Below are 23,279 nucleotides of genomic sequence, written 5' to 3' on the forward strand. Positions count from 1 at the left end.
AAAATGAGTTTTTGATCTTTAATTACAATAAACAAACTTATTATTGGATAAATATATCTGATGCAGCAGTTTTCTTCGATCAGATGAAGAAGATAGATAGAGGTTCCATTCCCCTTTTCCATCTAATTGGAGGGAGCAGCACAGAGCTTAGTAAATGCTCATATCTAAACCCCTTAGTACTGTACATTATGCCTGTCATTTGGTCTTTATTTACATTTGGGACTTCAAACAGCATCAAATGTCACCGGTTTGTAGAGGTTAGGGGTTTGTTTGGCTATTCAAATAACTTCGAAGAGACAGCAGGATTCTGTAAGGGAGAGCAGGGAGCGGGGAAGTGAGAGAGCGTCGCCATGGAGGGGTGGGACTCAACGACAAAGTCGACTCTAAACCAGGTCCCTCTTCTGACAACGAAAGCCGGCCCCCGCGACGGTGCTCTGTGGACGCAGCGTTTGAAGGAGGAGTACAAGGCTCTGATCGCTTACACCGGCATGAACAAATCCAACGACAACGACTGGTTCCGAATTTCGGCTGCCAATCGCGAGGGTACGCGTTGGACTGGAAAGTGCTGGTACGTCCACAACCTTCTCAAGTACGAATTCGACCTGCAATTCGATATTCCTGTGACCTACCCTGCCACCGCCCCGGAGATCGAACTCCCACAATTGGATGGAAAGACTCACAAGGTAAGTTAGTTCAAATCTGTTTTACACACTCTTTTGGTGCGAGTAATTTTATGGCGAATTTTTGGTGCTTCAGATGTATAGGGGAGGGAAGATCTGCTTGACTGTGCATTTCAAGCCCCTGTGGGCTAAAAATTGGTACGTTTATGTTTAGGCTGTATTTTTTTTTTCTCTGCGAAATGTGAAATTGGATTCTAATTATCTTTTTCAAAATTTTTGGTCCCTCTCTTTAATTGTTGAGATTCTAGGTTGTGCATTGAATTACTAATTAACCATTTATCTGGTTAAACTCTCTAATTAACCATTTATCTGGTTAAACTTCCTATTATTTCTTCTTTTATTAACATTATTTTTTTTTTCCGATAACATTGATTCGACTATGATGGTTAATGAATTAATTTGCTTGAATTCGGTTCTTAAAGTTTGGTGCAAACACTAAGCGTCTCCAATTACAAAACCATTTAGTAGAACATAAGGTTGCACCGATACTAACATGATAGAAAATTCTCGAAGTTCCCATGCGACCATCAGAACATCCTGTCTGTCTCTTGAAATCATTACAGTATTATACAGCTTCTTTTTACATGAAATGATCTTTGGATATCTCTTAGTGCCCGGGTGCAGGTAGAAAGCAACACCAAAATGGATGATAATGTTGTGCAGAAAAATTTAGAGGCTTATATCCATTAAAAATAGCTTTAGAGGTTTTGTATCAGGGCTCTGTGAGGCACTGGCTTACACCTTACATAGCTCTTCTAAGTGGTACACCTTAAAAATATTGACTTTATCTTTATGTGATGTTATTGTGTTTCATTAATCTGTCCATTGGCAATAAGGAGGATTTTGGATATCTTCAAAACTATTTTCTTCTCTCCATTTTCTATAGTTGCTTTTGTTTTCCATTTTTTTCTTTTTTTAGAGGTTTGTTGACCTAGGAAATATGTAACAGTTGAGGCTCATTCCTTAAGCTCAGAAATGGTGTCTTGTTTCTGAGACACCCTGTCATGCTTGTTTCCCTCAAAAGAGTTACAGTCAAATGTATCAAATGTTTTACACCCAAATGTACCAGATGTTCCACAACTTGTAACAGGTATGCCCACCTCGGCATACTGAAAGGTGGGGGGAGCCTCCCTCTTCCTCTCCTTTCTCTGTTTTGGTGAACTCTCACTGGAGCTGAGAGAGGTGAGAAGGGGCAATAGGAGCTGAGAAAGGAGAAATAGGGGACAAAGTTTGAGCCCCATCTTTATTTTATTACTTTTTTAATGAAAATGGTGCTTTCATTAAACAGCCAAAAGGTTAAAAAAAAAAAATTACAAGGGAAGAAGATTGATCAAAACAACTTCAGATTGATGATCAACTTCCCCTTTGGCTTGGGAACCTATTATGTTATTGGCGGATCTGTTTACATGGGACCAGTTAAAAAAATACTTTTTTGCTAGATCCTGTATCTCATTAAATACATTCCAATGCATGGAGCTGAGACGTGTGTTTGCATAGACTCTTAAGCCATGAAGCACCGCATTAATCCCAGGGACATAGAATGCTTTTGACCTAAGGGCCAGAATAAGTGATGGCTATGGATCTATCATGTTATCTGAAAGCTCCCTCAAAACCTGCTGGACCTGGGGTGACCCAGGAGCTTTATGTTTCCTTGAGCAGGAGGAGACAAGGTAGAAATGTTAGGTTGTTTAGAGGGGTGCCTCTCAGCATCGTTCAGATGAATGTAATGAAATTCCAGAGGCTGCAGACCCTGGTCTTCAATTGTATTTTCAGTTGTGGAGGTCTTGTTATTGAAGTGCAGCACGTACCTACTGTTTCTGTTGACATGTTAACCTTAAGGAATGCTTGCTCTGCTGTACGCAATAACATGATGTCATCTGATGAATGGGATTTTTGAAAATGAGAGGAAAGCACTGCTGCTTATGGACATTAGGAATGAAATTCGACTAAAGCTGAGATGCAAGGCTGCATTGATCTGACATATGGTGGATGGTCACCTTGAAGTGTGCAAGTGCTGTTGGGGATATGCACTCCTGTTCTCACGAAGTTATCAGACGCGAGAATTCTGCGCCTAACAGCACTCCCGATGAAGAACTCAGATCTTGAGGGGGACTTTTCCAGGCAGCAAAACAAAGATCGGTTTGAAGTTCTGATGATTTTTGTTTATAGGTGTACCCTCAGAATTAACGGATTCTGTTTGCTGTGTTTAGAATTTGGTTGGCCATGTTTGGAAATACCCTACTTTTGTTGATGTTAATAGCATGACAGTTTTTTTAATGACTGTTGATAGTTTTGTTAGTTTTAGTTTTTGTCATCAATTGCTCCAAATTGAAGTTGCTCCAAATTGAAGTTGGTGTGTGATGATTTTTTTTCCTACTGTTCGTTTTTCTTGCAGTCCTAGATTTGGAATCGCACATGCTCTTTGCTTGGGTCTGGCCCCATGGCTGGCAGCTGAGGTTCCTATTCTTGTTGATTCTGGTATGATCAAGCACAAAGATGATGCTGCTTCGTCGGCCCAGTAAATGTTTTTTGTTCCATAACCAGTTCCAGTTTTTTGAGCACTGGACAACGTAAATAAATCTGAAATGTGATCCTTAACAAATGTATGATGCGGGGGGTTATAGAACTTCATTTACAATTTCGAAACTCGTACTATTACAACTGAAATACATTTTTTCATGTACCAATTGGGTTGAAAGTAGGGAGGAATCGAATTTAGCGTCTATGAAGACTTGCATATGCAAGTTGTTTTCTAATTCCCGTTGTCTCTCTTTGGGTTTGTTAGTTCTCTTTCCCGTAGATGTCAGAAATCTATTTAAATGTCTTCCCATTTCTTGGAAACCATAGAAGGGGAGATGGCATGGGAGATACTCATGCAGGTAGATTCCCTTCTCCCCAAGATGAACAAAAAGGGGAGGATGACGTTTGTTAAGAATTAGATATCCCAATTCAATTCTATCGAGAGCAATAATAATTTCAGAAGAAGAAATAATCAAATACAAAAATATAATATTTATATAGGTTCGCCTCAAGGTGAGACTATGTGAAGTTTACAAGATAAATCGTACACACTTAAACTCTGACCGTTCTCTCACATAACTCATGATCATCAGTCACCCTAATAAAGGTGTTGTGTTTTTCTCTGACCGTTCTCTCATATAACTCATGATCATCAGTCACCCTAATAAAGGTGCCCCCTAAATGCTTGCAGTTTAAAAGTTTTCAAATGTTTTTCTCTAAACTTTCTGCATAAAACATTAAATAGGCTCCACAACTGGGGTTAGTCCGAAATTAACCAAAATGAATTACTCTAGCATTACTTAGTTCATTAGATTAAGCTGTTAGTGTAGAATGAATTTCACTTCTTTTGAATCACGTCAGGTAATTGAATTAAGCAAAAATCGAGGAAGCTGATTCAAACTTTTTTTTCCGAATCATGAAGCACGGGACGCACGTTCCCCCCCCCCCCCCCTCCCCCCCCCCAGAAATTTTTCCCTTCTACTCGACCTTCCTCCTCCCTCTCGGTCTCTCTTCTCTCTCGGCCTCCCTCTCTTCTTTCTCTCGGCGTACCGTCGGCGCACTGTCTCCGTCGCTGTTGCCCGCTGGCCTGCCATCATCGGCACTGAAGAAGACGACGCGCAGTGTGAGGAAGACGAAGTTTAATTTTTCCTAAGTTAGGAAAAATTAAACCATCGTCATAAAAATAATAATCTATATTTTTATTTATAAAATAATTATTTTAATTTATTCAATATATTCATTTTGTAATTATTGTATTAAATTAGTGATTTAATAGTCATAATTAAAATATTGTTAAAATAAATATTTGATAAATTGTTTTGATTTAATTATCCCATTGCTATAATTAATTAAACCAATGATTTTAAATTTTGTGACTATATATTATTCATTAATAATACATAAAACTATATATTATGTTATTGATAAAATAATATATATTTATTTATTATATTACTTTTTTTACTACTGTATTAAATTAGTGGTTTTTAATGTTAAAATATATCTTATGTTATTAAAAAATATTTTAGTTATTTATTATATTCGTTTATGTTATTTTTTACTTTTATTTATTTATTTTTAATAATTTATTCTAGTCACACGTAATTATTGTATTAATTTATAATAAACTATAATCCTTAAGTAATATAATATAGTTTTTTATTAATTAGGATATTAATATATTTTAATACTACACGTTAAATCACTTATGTGTAGTAACCATGTTTATTTTGGTTAATTATCTATTTAGGTATATATTATATTTAAGTATATTATAAAAAATTACTCATTTTCTTATTTATATCATATTTTTCATTTGGAAGCACTAACACTGGAATCTGTTTTCCAATGCATTTAAACTCGTCTACACTAACACCCAAAGATGAATTAAAGTTGAATCAATTCATTTAATATGAATTAAATTCTTCACTTCGTTTCAAATTCATTGTGGACTAACCTCCCCTTAACAACGTTGGCATTTCTTCCTCTTCCCGTAAACTTTTCATCAGAAATAGATGAGGAAGCAGCGTGCCCCCACCCACCATCAGGTTGAGGGTTAGGCGTTTACCTCCTCAGTTTTTCTTGCGTGGGCAAGCCATCAGGAGAAGAAATATCATGTAATCTATAGGATGGAAGTAAATTTGATGATTTTGCACATAAAAATAACAAATATAAGATACCTAGATGGTCTGATAACAATGGTGTTTGGTCCTTAAACCTCCATGGACAATGGAGAAGAATATTGGAGGAACGTTATATCAACAATGAAGTAGTCCAGATTACATAACCAATATAGTTTTGGGCTTCAATAAAACCACAAAATATTGAACCTCTTTCCACTTACGCCTTACTCCGACCAGTGTGCAGAAGTAGAGCCTTACGCCGTGCGAAGACCAGTATGATGATGCTGGGGAGTAGTTGGCTGGCTATATTCTCCTTGAATAGCATCCGGTAGGAAACCAAAACGCAGCTTCAAAGAGTTGGTTACTTGTCAGACCTCGTTGTAGGAATCAGGTCCGGCACCCTGCCCTCCAGTGTCCTCACAACAACTGACATCTCTGTTATGTTCTTTTACAAGAGACTGTTGAATGGTAGTTTGTGATCCTGATTGTTCAGCTTCAGCCTGGAGTTCATGAAGTTGGTCCTCCTCTGAAGCAGAAATCTTATATGTCTTTGGTTGTTCAGGATCCCGGAGTTGTTTGTTTTCAGCCACTGAACCAATTTCTGGCCTAGCTCCGGCAAAATCAGCCACTCTAACCTGGTTTTAGATATAAAGAATATCTAAGATATAAACCAAGTTTTTTAAAGTTGTGCAAAAAAATGAATTTATGCATGTCTCAGTACCTCTAATGGCTTCATGACTTTGTACTCCTGTTCATCAGATTTCTTAAGTGAATCTTGGAGTTGTTTGTTTTCAGCCACTGAACCAATTTCTGGCCTAGCTCCGGCAAAATCAGCCACTCTAACCTGGTTTTAGATATAAAGAATATCTAAGATATAAACCAAGTTTTTTAAAGTTGTGCAAAAAAATGAATTTAAGCATGTCTCAGTACCTCTAATGGCTTCATGACTTTGTACTCCTGTTCATCAGATTTCTTAAGTGAATCTTGGAGTTGTTTGTTTTCAGCCACTGAACCAATTTCTGGCCTAGCTCCAGCAAAATCAGCCACTCTAACCTAGTTTTAGATATAAAGAATATCTAAGATATAAACCAAGTTTTTTAAAGTAGTGCAAGAAAATGAATTTAAGCATGTCTCAGTACCTCTAATGGCTTCATGACTTTGTACTCCTGTTCGTCAGATTTCTTAAATGAATCTTGGGCTTGGAGCTCCATGGAGTCTCTCACTAGCTGGCTCAAGAAATTTACATCATCCGACATGACACCGAGTCCTTTCAGTAGCTTTGAACCAAGCTGTAAACTTGTCTGTAGAGATAAACCAGGCACAGACAATTTTTTTTTTCATTAATATTTTTATTTATTGTTAATTTGCTATGATATTTCACATGGTGACCACCGGTAAGTGCATACATGTAGAAATCAGGGATTGGTCCAGATATACCTCAGCACTTTCCAGTATAGCATCTGTGGCACCCGCTTTTTTAAGCTCTAGAAGATGTATAAGGTCCTGAGCTCGTGCATATATGGGGATCTGTCAAACAGCAAAATGCTTGATTGATGAACACAGAGCTACTTAGTTAACTCTACTAGATCCAGGGAAAAAATGTAATAGAAAAGGCTGAAAGCACAAGGATAGCGGATCTCAGAAACCAGATAAGAAGTTAATACAAGAAAAGAGCACCCGACGGCTAAGACAGGTAAGTCTATTCCCTGGTTGATGAGATTAACTGCTTTAGAGTTAACTTGATTGTAGATCAGTCCATATTTTAGAGAAAGAAAGAGAAAAAAGTGAGGAGGCTTGTATGGGGAAGGGAGAAGAGAGATGAAAGCTCGAAAGTTGAAGAAAAACTAACTAAAAATTAAACTGAATATAACCTAATGCTAACACATTAATAGCCATCAAAGTGCAAATTTGTGCATAAGATGCCACTATAGTTCTAAAAGAGCTAGCATATCAATTACATATGATCACACCCAATATTCTACATTTTCACAATGATAACAGAACTTGAGTTTTCTTTTCCAGTGTGAAGCACTAATTTCAATGAAAATCTACATTTTAATCATTAGTAGTTCTAACTTCTAAGTACAGTTACATAGGACCAGATGAACTTGAAATAAAGTAGTTCAAGAAGGACGTCAATCAATGTATGATAGATATAGGAAAATTTCACAGGCTTTTAAGTTTGTCCTTGAAAGAATAAAGATACAATACATTATTTTCTATTGTTTCTCCACATCCACATATTTAAAAACCAAAACAGAAGTTTCATTATAAAAAAACAGAATCTAGTGATTTCACTGAGTTCACATCATAACAATGTTGGATTATATCCATGGTTCACCCTTAATCCTGCATGATTATGACTTTTTGGTGAGCACATCACTGAAATTTATGATTTTCTTTTCAAAATTCATGTAACTAATTGAAAAATCATACTATGCCACAATGAACTTATTTTGTTTGGATCAGCTCAAATAAAGGCTTCTCATACGCTTCTCACAAAAAACTTTTATCTCTCTTTTTTTTCTTTTGAAAACTAGCCTTTATCTCATAATTCTTTCAAAGCAACTTATAAACTCTTCTATTACAATAAACAACATGACACTGACATGATTAATACAATTAAGATAACATATTTACAGAGACCGTAACCATTGATACTCTTTTTCTCCACATCACATGATCCAAGGTTTGGATCTAAGAGAAATACCGAAAATATTTTAATCTAATGACCAACTTTTTAATACCATATAATTCTACTTAATGAGCTAAATTGTTTTATAAGAAACCATTAGAATTTTCCAAAGAAGTTGAAGCCCGCAGTTTACAGACCATTAGAACTAAAACAACAAATAGGCCTGTCTTCCTAGCAGCCATCAAGAGAAGAAATCAATATAGCAACTTCCAAAGCCTCATCATCAGAAAGAGCCCTTGTATACTTAATGTTCAAAGCAACCTGCATCCTTAACATAATCTGAACAGAGGTGTGTCGGTCCCTAAAAATCAAAAGAAGCTACGAAATTGCAAGCAAAGGGGACTGCACAATCCAAAAATCAGCCTAAAATCAAAATTTTGATCTGACCTGACCCAGAATATAAGATTTTTTTCAGTCTGACCTTAATGGATTGCAGATGGCTCTCAAAGTGAGTGAAGACTGAAAGGTGGACAAATTATTGTGGAGCTAACATTGGCAAAGGAAGAAAGGAATTTGTTCTTAAAAACCAATCACTTTTCTCCAAAGAGGTTTGACTTTCTGAGGCATATTTCCACAAACACTTAGCATGGAGGGCTGAGTTCAACTTTTTCCTTTCCAGATTTCTTCCCATTTGACAAGATAATAGGTAACTTCTCAAAAGCACCTCAGTCTAATAATTTTCTTTTACTGGCTTCTATTTTATCAATGACACTTGCTGAACGAGGAGGAAGGGAAGAGTAATTTGGAATCCCTGTCAACAAGGACGTTGGATTGAGCCCAGTTCCACCACAAAATGACTAACTGCTTAGGAGACATTCCTCAACCTTGTAAACCAATAACAATTTTTAACACTTCTCCACATGAGACTATTTCCAATCAATACTCACCCTCACTTCTAGGTTGACACATAATCACATATGGAGCCTGAGACGTGGGCAACACACATGGAGCACACGCTCAATGGAGGACAAACTGGGATTAGGCGCAAGTAGACATCTTGCCCTGATGCCACTGTTGAGTTAAACCCAGAGCCCCAAAATAACTAGCCGCCTAGGGGTCCATTGTTCAACATTATAAACCAATAATATTTCTTAACACTTAACAATACGAGACTACTCCCACTTAACAAATGATTTGTAGAGAGTTGCAATTCCACACCATTAGGTCAGTTTTATCTTTCAAAATTTAAATCATATTTAGGGTGAACCTTGAAATGTCTGCTTCTCCCCTCTCTGTCCATTCAGGTGGGAAATTTTCTTTACTCATTGTGGTACCAGATGATTATAGAGTGAACCACAATGTAGGCTTCTAATGTCCTAAAATTGATCAATTTTGTCAAAATACAATGCCTACTCAGAGGAAATAAAGTGGAGCAAAAATAATGTATCAATCAACTGAAAGACTGAAGCTGTACCGCAGGAAATGCAAGCCGAATCCTTTGAACAGTTTCAGTTGTTCTTTGCTTATTCATGTACATGACCATAACAGCTTTTGGGGAAGAAATGCCAGCAGACTGGAGCACTGCCGGGCGTGAACCATCTCCATAAATGACTGGAAATCCAAGCTTGCGAGCTGCCTGGTAGGATATGAAAGTAGATAAGTTTGAGATATTATAGATACTAGCTTGAGTAATACATTTTCCGCACATATTGGTTAGAAAAACCAACCACAGAGTGGAAGGAGGCACCATGGATAAATTAAGGCCTTAAAGTTTCAATCCGATGATTCAAAATTAAATAGCTCAACACATTTATTCAACCACTAATTTACAGACCACTGGCTCTTATACTCCGCAGTTGCTGCCCGTCCATGGTTCGACCTTCAAAATGTTATTTATGGTTGCTTGTTTACATGAGACACGAACATCTGATGAGTCCATACTAAGTACCATTGAATTTTGAGTCAATAGTTGGGGAATGTTTTTTGGAGAATAACGAGAAATTCATTAAGGAATGAGATAAGCAAGCGGCAGATTACATCAAGACCAACCAAAGCAAAAGGTCAGCCACTAAGAACCATACGCATAAAAACAATTACTGACACTGCTAATGCAAAATTTCAGAGGAGAAGATATGACATACCTTCACAACAGCTGGATCAAGATCAAAAGCAACAAAAGGCCATCCAACAAAGTCCCCATCCAGCCCTGAAGCCAATGGCGTTGATAAGAAATTGGCCAGAACCTGTAACTAGAAGATAAGATACTCAAGAGAGAGAAGATTGACTGCAAACCAGTATATTGGGGGGGGGGGGGGGGGGGGGGGGGGGTGGGGAGGGGGGGAATTAGCCAGAAAAGATTTACTGCAAACCAGTTGCATTACCTGACCCATTTGGCCAAATCCAAGAATAATCACTGGCTCGCTCACATTGAAGTTTACCATTTCAGGAGCTTTCTGTGTAAGATGAGTTTTAGTGTGTGCTTCAATGCAATTCCAGCTGATATAATGACACATGACCTACAAACGAATACTCACTGACATTAATCTAGACACGTACTTTCTCCTCCTGAAAATTCTGATCAATGTAATATGCTGCTCTTCTTCCAATCTCATTGAGCAAAGGTGTTAATGCCATTGACAGCACGACCACAATAATAAGAAGTTTGTTCAGCTCCAGTGGCAGTACCCCAAGCCTATCACAGGAGTCAAAGAGGCGAAAGCAAGTTTAGTGTTAAGCAAATTTTGTAATGCAGATGAATACCACTAGGTCAACAAGTTACTAGTGATGTACCTGTTGGCAAGAGAAAAGACTACAAACCCAAATTCACCTCCTTGTGAGAGCAGAAATCCTATTCGTACACTTTCTTGTAAAGTTAGTCCCACTCTGGGACCTATTGCAGTTATTATCAGTGTCTTGATGACAATTAAACCTGCTAAGAGTGATAGAACATTTGGCCATTCTCGTAAAAGAAGCTGCACGAGGAAAGAGGCTCACTTAGAAATTATAGTAAAAGCATATTCTCTAGTAGTTCCCATTTGTGCTACTTTAAATAGAGAATTGGCGGAAGAAGAGAAGATGTTTGAAATACCTGCATATCAATGGATGTCCCTGTTGTCACAAAAAATAGACCAAGTAACAAGCCTCTAAAAGGTCTAATATCTGCTTCAATTTGAGTCCGAAAATTCGTTTCAGCAAGGATTGCACCAGCTAGAAATGCCCCAAGCTAAACGAGGATGGCCAATAAAGGGAACGCGATTAAGAAGGAGTTTGAGGATAACAAAGTCGTCCACTTACAGAAAGGAAGATACTGTATACCGTATCACTGAAGCCCAATTTTTGGGTGACAAGTGAAGTCCCTGCTACTGTGAGCAAGCACAGTGCAACAAAAGCTTCTGAGCTTCTTGATTCTGCAACAACCTGCAAATATGGTATAGCTAACATTTATTTGTCTTTCGTTGGGACCAGAATATATAACATCATGACAGGAGGTTTTTGATACCAACTTCAAAAATACGCCTAAGAAGGTATTTGCCCCCAAGAGATAGTAAGCCAAGACCACCTAAAGCCTTCAGACTTTCAGATGCAAGCATTGGCCAAATGCTTTCTTCAACAAGATTCTACAAATAAGAGATGAAAGCAGTGAAAAACAATTCATACTTGGCCAGGACCAACTAGGTTTCTAGGAGAAGAGTGATAACCAGTTAGTATAACTTCAGTAGTTCCGCTAAAGATGTTCCACATCATTATTAAGCACAAGAAAATCACTTTAATATTGTGTGTGATTGTGAGCAATATACAACAAATACATTGGGTAATAGTGAAAAGAATCCACCAAGGACAGATACAAGAGAGGCCTAAGAGGGCACATAAAATGGAAATAAAAGCAAGAAAACCAAGGAAATGGTTACTGATAAATTCACCATCAAATTCCTGTTATTTATTTCTTTTCCAGTGACGAAAAGTTTCATTAAAGATAAAAAGAAGATACAAGGGTTAAGAAGGGGAAGTAACATTCACGATGAGTTTGTTGGAGACCTCTTTAGCTAGCTTATCAGCTAGACAACTAGCAGATCTATAGACACGAGTCCTACCTACTGAGGTAAAATTAATAATATCTTGAAACTGGTTAAATTAAAGTTGAATTTCCAAGGGTTGCCACCAGACTGCTTGCACCAACCGATACCAAGAGAGGAGTCATCTTCAACAATTAGATGCTCAGATTAATGTTGCTTGAAAATTCCTGCCTCATAAAAAAATAAAAATAAAAATCTTATGAACTCCAATCTCCATGACTCGATGATTTAAAGGAGGCAACAAACACTTTATTTAGTTGTCTACAATAATAGTGGTACAGCATTAATGAGGGAAGGACCACTTCCAAGGTCAGAAGCACATGTCTTCGATTCAGACAAAAGAAAATGCTTCAGAAAAGAAACTTCACCAAGTTCATAAAAGATCTTTAGAATTATGATCCGGATGACTCAAAAGTCTTATGTCCAGCTTTCAGCTGAATGACTTACTTCCAGCCATTTACACGAATAAATAGATTATACAGGTTGTATGAGAAAATTAAATGGTATCTTTTCTCTGATATAACGTCTCTTTTTTGTCTTTAGCTGACATTTTACCTAGCTCTTCATGTATTCTATTTTGCTTCTTTCACTAAAAGGTGTGTGAGAAATGAAGAAAGATTCCATGTACATACGCGGGACAATATGTAACATGCAATTTCATGAAAGTAAGAGTTTTCATTTACATTACCAGTTTGATAGCACAATTGGCTAAATATAATATTACATAGAAGGAAAAAAAATCTGTTAATTCCCTATCACAAACCTGACTCTCCAGCACAGGCAGTACGACCAAAAGAGGGACAACTGCTATGTCCTGCACATGCCAGCCATTGAGGGATCCATTATTTTATCACTTTAAAATTTTGATTCCTACTTGTAAATGAAAAGGAAAACAAAAAAGTAACTGGAAACTCCATCTCATTGGCTTAAATAAATAGAGCAATGATTAGAAATACAGAAAAAAGAAACGAAAGGAGTAAACCTGAAGCAGGAGGATTCCCAGGGTAGCAGAACCAAATCTTGTGGGGAGCTCACCCTTCTCTGCAAGAAGCTACATTCTGAACTTTGTAAGTCTATGTAGATCTGTTTGACCCCAATCCAAATACTAAAGTTGAAAATACTACGGAAGAAAACTATGAATGTATATAATGTACAGCAAGAATTGTCAGAAAAAACTTCCATTCCTTAAATTAATTCAAATGCAAAATAAAAAAACGTATTTTGTGATAGTTAAGCCTGTCTCTCTCTACACCTCTGCACCATTCTCCCTGCCCCATCTCCCTCTTACTCAGGGCTCAAATTGGGTAAAAGATGGAACTCATAGGAGTTACACATTTCCTTTTGGTTTTTATTTTTTTAAAGCAATGGGATACTATTAAAGAAAAACGTAGCCAAAATACTTTAAACTAGTAAAAATTGAATTCTCAAAACTGGTTTTGATGAAAAAACTTAAGTAACTTATAGATGATGCAGCTTAGAAGCTTCAATTAGATTGTGAACAAATTTAGTAAACAAAACTATGAGCACATCGAAGAAGAAAGTAAAATCTGAGTCCGAATTGCTTAAAATGTTATTAATTTCCATAAAAAAATCCAAACTACAGTAATTTTCTTTGATCCCATATTTATAAGCCCCAGTAAAAACTTGGCTAGTGACACCAACTCCAGTAACTTACTCTCTTAAGACTTTCCTAGGACTGAACAACTAATATCATTAGAGAGTAAGACTTGTTCGTTCACATGTAGCAATATTTAGTTGTTGTACATATTTGAGTGGGAAAAGTCCGATACTGAGAAATGTTAAGAAATGTTAATGGGTTATAAGGTTGAGCAAGGCCTCATAAATAGCTGGTCACTTTGGGATGGGCCTTGGACCTAACTCTCACATGGTATTAGAGTAATTGTTAGTATATGGACCCTGCACTCAAATTGTCCACATGTAGGAGCTATGAAAATGATACACATGTGAAGTGAAGTGTTAGATAATAGTCTTACAAGGAATGATGTATTAAAAGATCTTGGGTTTATTAGTTGGAAAATGTGTTTCCTAACTGGGCTAGTTATTTTTGGGATGAAACCGAGCTTAATTCAATAGTGGTATTAGAGCAGGATATGTGTGTGGGCAAAGACCCAATTTGTGCTCCGTTGGGGGCTTGTATGTTGTGGCTCCATTCGGCAGGAGTTGGTATACTTTGGCCACCATTGGAAGTCTGTGCCCACGTCTCAGGCTTGTTATGTGAAATCCTGGACGTGAGGGGGGAGAGTTGAGTAGAAAAATTTCCACATAGGCCTCCAAGTGGTTAGTCTTTTGGGATGGAACCATGCTCCATTTTAACATATTCAATTATTGTGTTACCCTCACTTTTAAGTTATTATATGGGGATACTCACAACTTCTTATAAAAAGTTAAGGGCTGTCCAAGTTGGGTCCAGTTTATCCCAAAATGGCAAGGCAAAGTTAGAAGATCTCTTTATCAAATAGTATGTGTAGGATCTTTCGAGTCCTACATCTATGTGGGATTATTCCAACACTCACCCTCATGTTCTGCCTTCTTTGGGGCTCTTTCTGTAGATAAGTTTTAGGTGGAGGTCCCTGTACAGGTACCTGCTTTAATATCATATTAAAGTTGGGTCTAATTTCATCACTAAACGTAACAGAACTTTTCAAATCCTGCATCTATGAGGGATTATTAACAGGGGTTGAGTTGAGACAGTTATGCTTGATTATCCTTTGGTTTCTCACGTTCTCTCTTCTCTCTTCTTCTTTTTTTCTATCTTATTCGACTACCTTTTAGTTTTCATGTTTTTCCTCTCCATACATTCTGTAGTTTTTTTTTTTCAAATTCCTTCTTCCTCCTTTCTCTTATAGGAAAACAGCCAATATGGGACCTTAAAATTGTAATGAAATTTAACTAAGACTTTCTAAACTAACCATACAAAGAATTCCAGCAGCTGGTAAGAAAGAACTTACTAACAATAACTTTACTAGGTTTTGATTTTCTCAAGACAAAGAACTACTGAAAAAAAAAACTACTAATATAGGCTTTCCCTAATAATGACTCTACAAGCTGAAAAACGATAGTTGCTGACTTTCCAAAAAAGAAGGCAGATACCAAAAGTAAAATTTCTGTTATGTTTTCTTTCTTTTCTTCAATAAGCATTCCCATAAAATTTGTCTTCTACATGTTCTGCATCATATAAAAGTCATAGAGATCATAGGACTTGTAAAATATAAAAATAAAAACATCTTGGACCCACTCCTCAAAGCACCACTTACTACAGCAGATTCCTTGATAGAAATGGTGATTTCTTCTCCATCTTGTTGTGGGAGAACCTGTTACTTGATTTTAATACTTGTATTTGTATTAGCCCATCATAGGGCTGTTTCCTTTCCTTCACTGTACTTTCCTCTCCTTTTCAAGAGCTTTGTACCAATTTACCTTTTAGATGCAGTTTTCTCAGTATTTCAAAAAAAAAGTTGTATACATGTATGTATGTATGTATGTATGTATATATGTATGTCTGTGTGTGTATTTTTTTTTTTTTTTTGGCAATAACAACTGGTAGCATGTATAAACCTGAAGAACAAAAGCTGAAGATGACAATGAAAGAGCGGCACCAATCACTACAGCCTCATCAATACTTCGAATGTTGACCTGCATCAAATTTGAACTAGATCGCATTAAAGGTACTGCTTAAGAAGTCTTTGAAGAATAGAACCACAATCCAACACAAGCAACAGTATAAAGACAAGATATTTGGCAGGATTGCATGCAAGGTTAAGCATATATTATTGCTATCAATGTATTTTAATAGAACCACATATCCCTGAATAGGTAATTAACAGTTACCTGCATATGTAATTAACAGTTAAAAAGTTCTTGCATAGATCTCACTAGAGCTTGACACTTTAGATTTTTAATATGCTTTCCAAAAACTTCAACATTTGGGAACTGATTTGACTCATTACATGAACAAATAATTGGAAGACATGACACAGTGTGAGAAGTAATCATTTAATAAAGGAGCGATTTAAATCTTTCAATGGTTCTTCCTCTGTTAATTTTTTTAGCATTCATGGAAGCATCTTCAGATCTTAACACTTCCATACAGAAAGATGACAGCATGCCCTTTTCGTATACAGGAATAACAGTAAGTTTCCTTCCTGAGGTTACCCATCTAATGTTCTCCAGTTCTTCAATACTTTCAAGTTTCTCTGAATGCTTGGACGAAACCAAATGCAACATTTTGAGCTCTCAGGGTTAGTAGCCTTCAGAATACTGCTGGTGAACTTGGACACAGACACTAGTATTGATCTTTGAAGAATAGTTAAAACCGACAAAATTAATATGGAGCAAAATGCGGATGCAGCAACTGTTTCCATAGAGTTGAGAATAATTCTCACCAGATCAGGCCTAGAATGGAAAAGAAATTCCAGAATTTTTGTCCCCACAGCCCCATTTGGGGGAAGTTCAAATGCTGTAAAAGCAAGAGTAGACAACACAACCTGAAATAGGGGGAAAAATCATCTTTCTGCCATGAATTCATGGAATTAAAAAAGTTCAAGAAATATTATAAACTGCAATCATGTCCACATCAGCAGCATACAAAATACTCAAGGAAAAAACTGCAAAAGGTGGACATGGAGATTTAACTTGGAATCCCAATTGACTAATCAAATATATCAAGTTCGTATTTGATGTACAGCCAATGAAAATTGCTATCAGTAAAAAAGTGAATCTACAGAATATATATATATATATATATATATATAGATAGATAGATAGATAGAGAGAGAGAGAGAGAGAGGAGGGGAAGGAGGTTGGACTCATCAAGATTGATTGCACCCAATTGTTTCTTCTTAATAAAAAGTTACTTTATTTACAAAAATGCCATTAACTTCATTGTATTTACAACAATACCATTATCTCATTTTTATCATTAAAATTTGATAAAATTAATAAAAACTCTCAAAATAATATCTACATGAATTCATAGGATAATAAATAATATAGAATGAGAAAAAAACAGTCTTAAAGTCATTCAATTTAAATTTGATGGTAAAAATGAAAATTGGACACATCTAAGCTTATATAGACTTAGGTCCATACTCCTATATATATATATAACTTCATTGTATTTACAACAATACCATAATCTCATTTTTATCACTAAATTTTGACAAAATTAAGAAAAGCACTCAAGATAATATCTACATGAATTCATAGGATAATAAATAATATAGAATGAGGAAAAAATCAGTCTTGAAGTCCTTCAATTTAAATTTGATGGTAAAAATGAAAATTGGATGCATCTAAGCTTATGTAGACTCAGGTCCATACTCTTACATATATATATATATATATATATATATGAGGGGAAGGAGGCAGAATGTGTGTGTGCACGTGTAAATATATGTATATGCATGTATGGAAGCAGTGGGAATAATGACTTAGATGTAAACCAAATCTTCACGAATGGGAAGCAAGCACTAGTGTATTTTTTATATTTTTAATAACTGACCTGGGTCAAACCCATACCAAATGCAAACTTTGCAAGAGCTTTCAAGCGTGCCAGTGACAGCTCTAGACCCATCTCAAACAACTACAAAAAAGAAAGAAATATTTGTGAAAAGAAGTTCATGTAGTAATAAAATAGAAGAAAAACCAGTCACTAAGAAAACAATGGCATGAGTAAAACTTACAGACAGATCAATAACATGTAAAACTAAAGTTGTAATCATAAGCTGCATTTTTCATCTCTTAACGAGATGTCCATGTTCTGCTATTCTCAGGATTTAAGCCATTTCCTTATTTGGTAATTGCCTTTTCAAGCTTTTTCACATGCCTATGGTCCATGTTATTTATGCCTCCCTCATTCTCTTGGGACATTCAATCTGCACGAGGGCTTCCTCCTTATGCATTTAGTCATCTCCTTTGCATAAGTTTGAACCAGATTTACATCTTCATTTCCTCACATGCAAATGGGGTATTTCATTTCTGATGAAGTTTTTGCTGTCTTCTACTCTTGTTTTTTTTCTTTGAAATAAGTCTTCTACTCTTTTTTTTTTATTTTTTATGGGGAAAGTCTTCTACTCTTGTTATCATTGGCTTTTAACATTTCCTTGTGTGCTGCTTCTTTATTGGACAAAACTCTTCCAGGCATATAGTAGATCAATAAAATCGTGTTAGGTCCACTAGAACTTTCAGTTGTCAGCACTTTCAAGATATTTCTCAGTTTCAAACATCAAACACTCCTTAGTGAACTCTTTTTATTTATTTATTTGAATGGAAAGAGAGAATTATGTTAACTATTGAACTAGTTATCTGTTGATGCCCAGCCCCCATCTTTAGATTATATTCAAGACTCGCTTTCATCTCGCCTACAGGCTAAACACAGTATATTTAAAGTATCTTGATAAAGAAAAAAAAGAAAGAAAACCTTTACCAGTTCGCACACAATTCTCAAGTACAAGATGTGGCAATAATTGTTGAGAATTAACCAATCCACTACAGTAAGGCAGCTATATGAAAATTGTGTGTTTGTGTGAGAGTGAGAGACAGAAACACAGAGAGAGAGAGAGAGAGAGAGAGAGAGAGAGAGAGAGAGAGAGTTCCTAAAATTGGCTCACCAAGAAAAGGATGCCCCATTCAGATAGAACCTTCACGTCAGTGAGGTTTCTGATGAGACCAAGCTGATTCAGTACAACTCCAGCAAAAAAGAAGCCAAGAATCTGCAGGCAATCAGAAAAATCTTGCTTATGTTTTACACAATATATGAGATCGAATTTTGGTATCAAAGTGTTGTCCGTACAAGTTCTCTAAGCATATCAGCTAATCAGTCTCAGACCTACTTAAACAGTGTTCTGTCCATGATATACCAAATTCACAAAATGATTGACCATCTTCATAAAACTCCAGACTTCTTAAAATAGGAATGATCATCTCAATTCTGAAGTTCCATACAGCACTATCAGGATGTCCTTTCATTCTGGCATAATCGCGAAAAGGAAATAGTTTCAGAAATCAATTTCAATGGTTTCAAGAGTTCTGTCTCTGGAATGGCAAAGGTGGTATCTCCAACATGTTTTTGGAGGATCTTTTAACAAACTGAGACATCACTACTACCAACCAGGCTCCATAGTAAGTGGTTACACTCAAGCCAAGCTAATGCCGCCAAATTACAAAAAAATAGTTGATAGAGAAAGCTGGAGAATGGGTAACCCAACCATTATCTTCTCAACTCTAGAAAATTCCTGGTTTTCAGGTTCCAAGGGAAGATCTTGATATTCAGGTGTTTTGGGTAACTATTCGTAGCAAGCACAAGAGAAAAATACACTAAAAAATTATTCTCAGCAAAAGAAAGAAAAAACAATGGTGCTCCAGCAGCCAAAAAAAAAAAAAACTTATGAAAGTTGCAGCATATTTCCCTATTTATATTCTCTAAAAGTACCATGTCTTCGCCAAAATAGGCTACATCACTTGGGTAGAATTTTCCTAGGATTAGACTTCCTAATTACAATCGAATTGAGACTTACTAAATTGAAAACCACTTGCTGAAAAAGAATTTGTGAAATTAATTAAAATAGAAACTACCAACAATGAACACTTTATGACTTTCTTAAATTGACTACTAATAAATGAAAACTTTCCTAAATTGACTATAATAAAGGAAACTACTAACCAAAGCTTTCCTAAATAACACTCTCCTAAACTACTAACCAAAAGCTTTCCTAAATAAGTTGGTTTGTCCTCATACTTTTCAGCCATTTATTCAACATTAGAGTTATGTAGTATGTTACAAGCCTAGGATCTCACAATAAAAAACAAAGTACTGCATCAGTGAGCTGTTAAAGACTTTCACTATTTTCAACATGTCATTTAGCAATTGAGTATATGTACAGATTTTTATGCCATTCACTCATCACTAAGATTGCAATCTTATTATACCCTCACAATGTCCATTACTCTTTGGATACCCAAGGGTGGATACATCTGATATTGACAAGGTAGATGACTAAATAAAGAAAACCATCATAAGATCAAGTTGAATGCACTAAAAGTAACAAAGAGAAACTTTAATGAAGACAGATCTGTTGCAATTTGTGGTAAGACCCTATTGTTGAACACAAATAATGGATATTAATAGCACAATGAAACAGATAAATGAAATACTTACCGGGCTGGCTCTGATGACCTTGAATGCTGGAACGACCATAACAGTCACTGTTAAGAATGTCAGAGTGTCCAAACCCAAGTCATTGATAACATCAATGGCAGTTGCAACTTCAAGCTCAGCATATATCCTGAATTTTTGTGATCGGTTTCTTTTCTGTCTGCAAACATGAAAACCACGCCTACCCAAAACTGTGGAAAGTGAAGTATGAATGAATAGGCTCCCAAAACTTCTCTTTAAATCAGTTGAACAACTTCCAGAATTCAGATGAGAAGCAATTTTCAGGTTACTGTAAGTGGTTACATGAAGACTTGAGCGAGTACAAGGGTAAGCTTTAATTGGGTATATCTCATATATAAAAGTATGCCCCTGCAAGACAAGGAACAAAATGGTCACATCAGCTCTCGAAAGTATTACTGCTAGTGGTTGATTCCAGGTTTGTGCAACCAATATTTTAACACCTCCCGGGAAGTCCTTGTGTTATATTACTTCTTTAAAAAAATTCAGCAAAATAAAGAAACATAGTTATTAGTTGGAGGATTCTTCTGCATTTTCCATTTCACTAAACTAGTCCAATAGAAACATATACATTGTACAGAGACAAACATTGGAAGGTGCAAGTATCGCTGACACAGGATCCGGTAAAACTAGAAATTCGCCAGCCCACACCACCATGTCACTGGGAGACGGTAGAGACATTTAACTGAACAGTTTTGTACACAATGTTATAATTACAGTGGCAACCTCTGACCGATTTATTATTCAGAGCCAGGAGACTATGCGTGGTGTTTGCCGTCCTACAACAAGCAACTCTGGAAATGGCATATGTTCTGGCACCTTCATGAAACTGACAACCTTACAGGTTAACAGATTTCAAAGGGAAAAACTTAAGCAGATACTGAACCAATCCAACTTGGATGCACGCACGTTCTCGGTAAGTAAAACAACAAAAATAGTAACAACTATTATAATGGAGAAAACGAATAGGCCACCACAGAGTTCCCTGCAAACTTTTCTAGTTGAGAGGTTCGACCATTATCAGCAAGGTAAGAAGGCACAACAAGGCATCGCACACTGGATCACCAATTGTAAGAATGGCCTAGGGCAAAGTTTTCAACGATGCTTTCATTTCAACTGATGCTGTCATTCTCTCTGGGTGGTTTTATCCAAAAGATTGAAGTAAAAGAAAGAAATATCCGAAAAGTTCTAGCTCAAATCATAGTACAATGTAAAGGGCAGAAAAAGAACAACCTTAAAGCAGTAACCCATCATGCTTGTTGAGAGGACCAGGAAAATTAAAACATCCGAGGTCGAATATCGTCAGAGAAATGGAAGCGTGAGCTGTTTCGAAGGCGAGATATCTCTTTGTGAACTTCTGTCTACAGCTTCGAGATTTCATGTTCGGGATAACATCAAAGCATGCTCACGCAAACCCACAAAGGAATGAAAAGAAGATGAGGTAGGAGTTGAAATCTGTTTTGTTCTGTTATGTAGAGGATGTAGAGGAGCACGAAGCGCCACACGTTCAGTCTCAGGCTCTCAGCTCTTACGCCAAAGCAGCAACCTGTGACGTGGCAGCTTATGTCTTCCCATTGATGCCACATCAGCAAGCAAGAGGACCTACGCAGCCACGGACGATCTCCGGCTCTTCTCTCTCCGCCGCCCCCCGCTGTCGGAGCAGTGATTTTGATGTTTATCTTGGTCAAGGAAGAACGCGACAGTACACTTGCTACTCTAAAGTGTCAATTTGTAGATCAGAAGAGAAGTATCGATTACAAAAGAAAATACCCATTATTTTTCCACATTGCACCTCAAACTCATTTTAGGTGAAACCTTGATGAGTTTGTCAACAAGAAATCCAAATTAGTCAACTAATTAATCATCTAATGAAACAAAGAGAACTTAAATAGTTTTTTATTTCGAGGATTTGTGGATAAAGTGGTAATCAATTTCAATGTGTTTAGTACGTTCATGGAATACTATAACTATAACGATATCTTAAACACTTATTGTCACATAAAGTAGTAGAGGCACCTGATGAACTGGTGAGTCAAAACAATAATTTACAAATTCAAATAACTTCTATGGTCGTACTAGTTAGAGCTCTGTATTCTATTCCAATATTTAGTTTGGTCACAGTTCATAATTTATTGTTCTTCCAAGAAATCAAATAGAAAACATAGAAAGATAAGAGTAACCAAAGACCAACATCCTGGTCTCAGGTCTCTAGCACAATAGAGTTTACTTATGGCACTATATTGTGTCGAGTAAAAGAATATTTTTTGTATAAAATGAGAGAGAAAATTGAAGAGTACTATGCACATCTCCAAAAATTAGCTTCAAAGCCTACTAATGACGATCCTTAAAATTATACATAAATTGGCATTATCTTATTGATTACATAGGTTAAGTTAAGACATGTCACCGTCAAATTTGTGATAAGCCTCCAAAAATGAAAATTTTGTGTCTATATAGCCAACAAGTTTTTTTTTTTTTGAATATAAGGCGTGGGAGCCGATTTGCGTGTAATCATTTATGCTCTCTCCAAGCTGTCTAAAGCGTATTTTGTATAAGGGTTATACCTATGATAGTTCTATCAATTTCAATAATTAAGAAATAACGAAGAGGGGTTAAGTCTTTCATTTGGATATTGTTGCAAAAAATGTTTTTGAGAGAGTTAATATAAACTGAATAATTGCTAATAATGACAATATCATCAACATAAATTAGTATCAAAGCTAGGGAATTGTCAACCTTTCGAATAAAAAAGAGAATGACTTTCCTTTGTTTTAACAAGCCCTTGCTTATGGACAACCTCTTACAAACAATAAAACCAAGTATGAGATGCTTGTTTAAGGCCATAGATAGATGGTTGAAATTTGAAAATATACCGTATGGGGTCTTGAACATAAAATCCCTCAAGTTACTCTGTATAAACTTCTTCTTGGAGTTGCACAAATAAAAATACATTTTTCTACCGTATGGCGTTCCAATCATGAGTTACTAATAAAGAGAGAATAAGTTACATTAGTACAATTTTCATCATTGGACTAAGTTTCTCATCATTGTCAAACC

At 36.3% G+C, this 23,279-nt stretch overlaps 2 protein-coding genes across 3 annotated transcripts; one reads left to right on the forward strand and one right to left on the reverse strand.

Annotated features, from left to right (window-relative positions):
- The first annotated feature begins 250 nt into the window (after nucleotides 1-250).
- Nucleotides 251-3,286, forward strand: LOC137953752 (ubiquitin-fold modifier-conjugating enzyme 1). Its single transcript, XM_068801251.1, has 3 exons — nucleotides 251-683; nucleotides 757-818; nucleotides 3,076-3,286. The coding sequence occupies exons 1-3, from the start codon at nucleotides 351-353 to the stop codon at nucleotides 3,200-3,202; spliced, it is 522 nt and encodes a 173-aa protein (XP_068657352.1). The 5' UTR covers nucleotides 251-350; the 3' UTR covers nucleotides 3,203-3,286.
- Nucleotides 3,287-5,358: 2,072 nt separating this feature from the next.
- On the reverse strand, nucleotides 5,359-21,892 carry LOC137952983 (K(+) efflux antiporter 3, chloroplastic-like). Of its 2 annotated transcripts, none has more exons than XM_068800139.1 (21): nucleotides 21,456-21,892; nucleotides 20,208-20,573; nucleotides 18,661-18,762; nucleotides 17,553-17,633; nucleotides 16,435-16,536; nucleotides 15,608-15,685; nucleotides 13,014-13,082; nucleotides 12,795-12,845; nucleotides 11,462-11,575; nucleotides 11,274-11,375; nucleotides 11,047-11,181; nucleotides 10,749-10,930; nucleotides 10,515-10,650; nucleotides 10,340-10,411; nucleotides 10,100-10,201; nucleotides 9,433-9,594; nucleotides 6,761-6,850; nucleotides 6,463-6,624; nucleotides 6,254-6,376; nucleotides 6,045-6,167; nucleotides 5,359-5,958 (listed from the first exon to the last, which is right to left on the reverse strand). In XM_068800139.1, exons 1-21 carry the CDS (start codon nucleotides 21,474-21,476, stop codon nucleotides 5,692-5,694), a joined length of 2,640 nt encoding a protein of 879 aa, XP_068656240.1. In that variant the 5' UTR covers nucleotides 21,477-21,892; the 3' UTR covers nucleotides 5,359-5,691. The 2 variants fall into 2 exon arrangements, with proteins under 2 accessions (XP_068656240.1, XP_068656239.1); XM_068800138.1 differs by having other exon boundaries at nucleotides 10,100-10,207.
- Nucleotides 21,893-23,279: the final 1,387 nt, after the last annotated feature.

The sequence above is a fragment of the Aristolochia californica genome, unplaced genomic scaffold (assembly GCF_029961685.1).
Source record: "Aristolochia californica isolate CCGP_79_NKW_82.1479 unplaced genomic scaffold, dmAriCali1.0.hap1 SCAF_16, whole genome shotgun sequence".
NCBI classification, from domain to species: domain Eukaryota; kingdom Viridiplantae; phylum Streptophyta; class Magnoliopsida; order Piperales; family Aristolochiaceae; genus Aristolochia; species Aristolochia californica.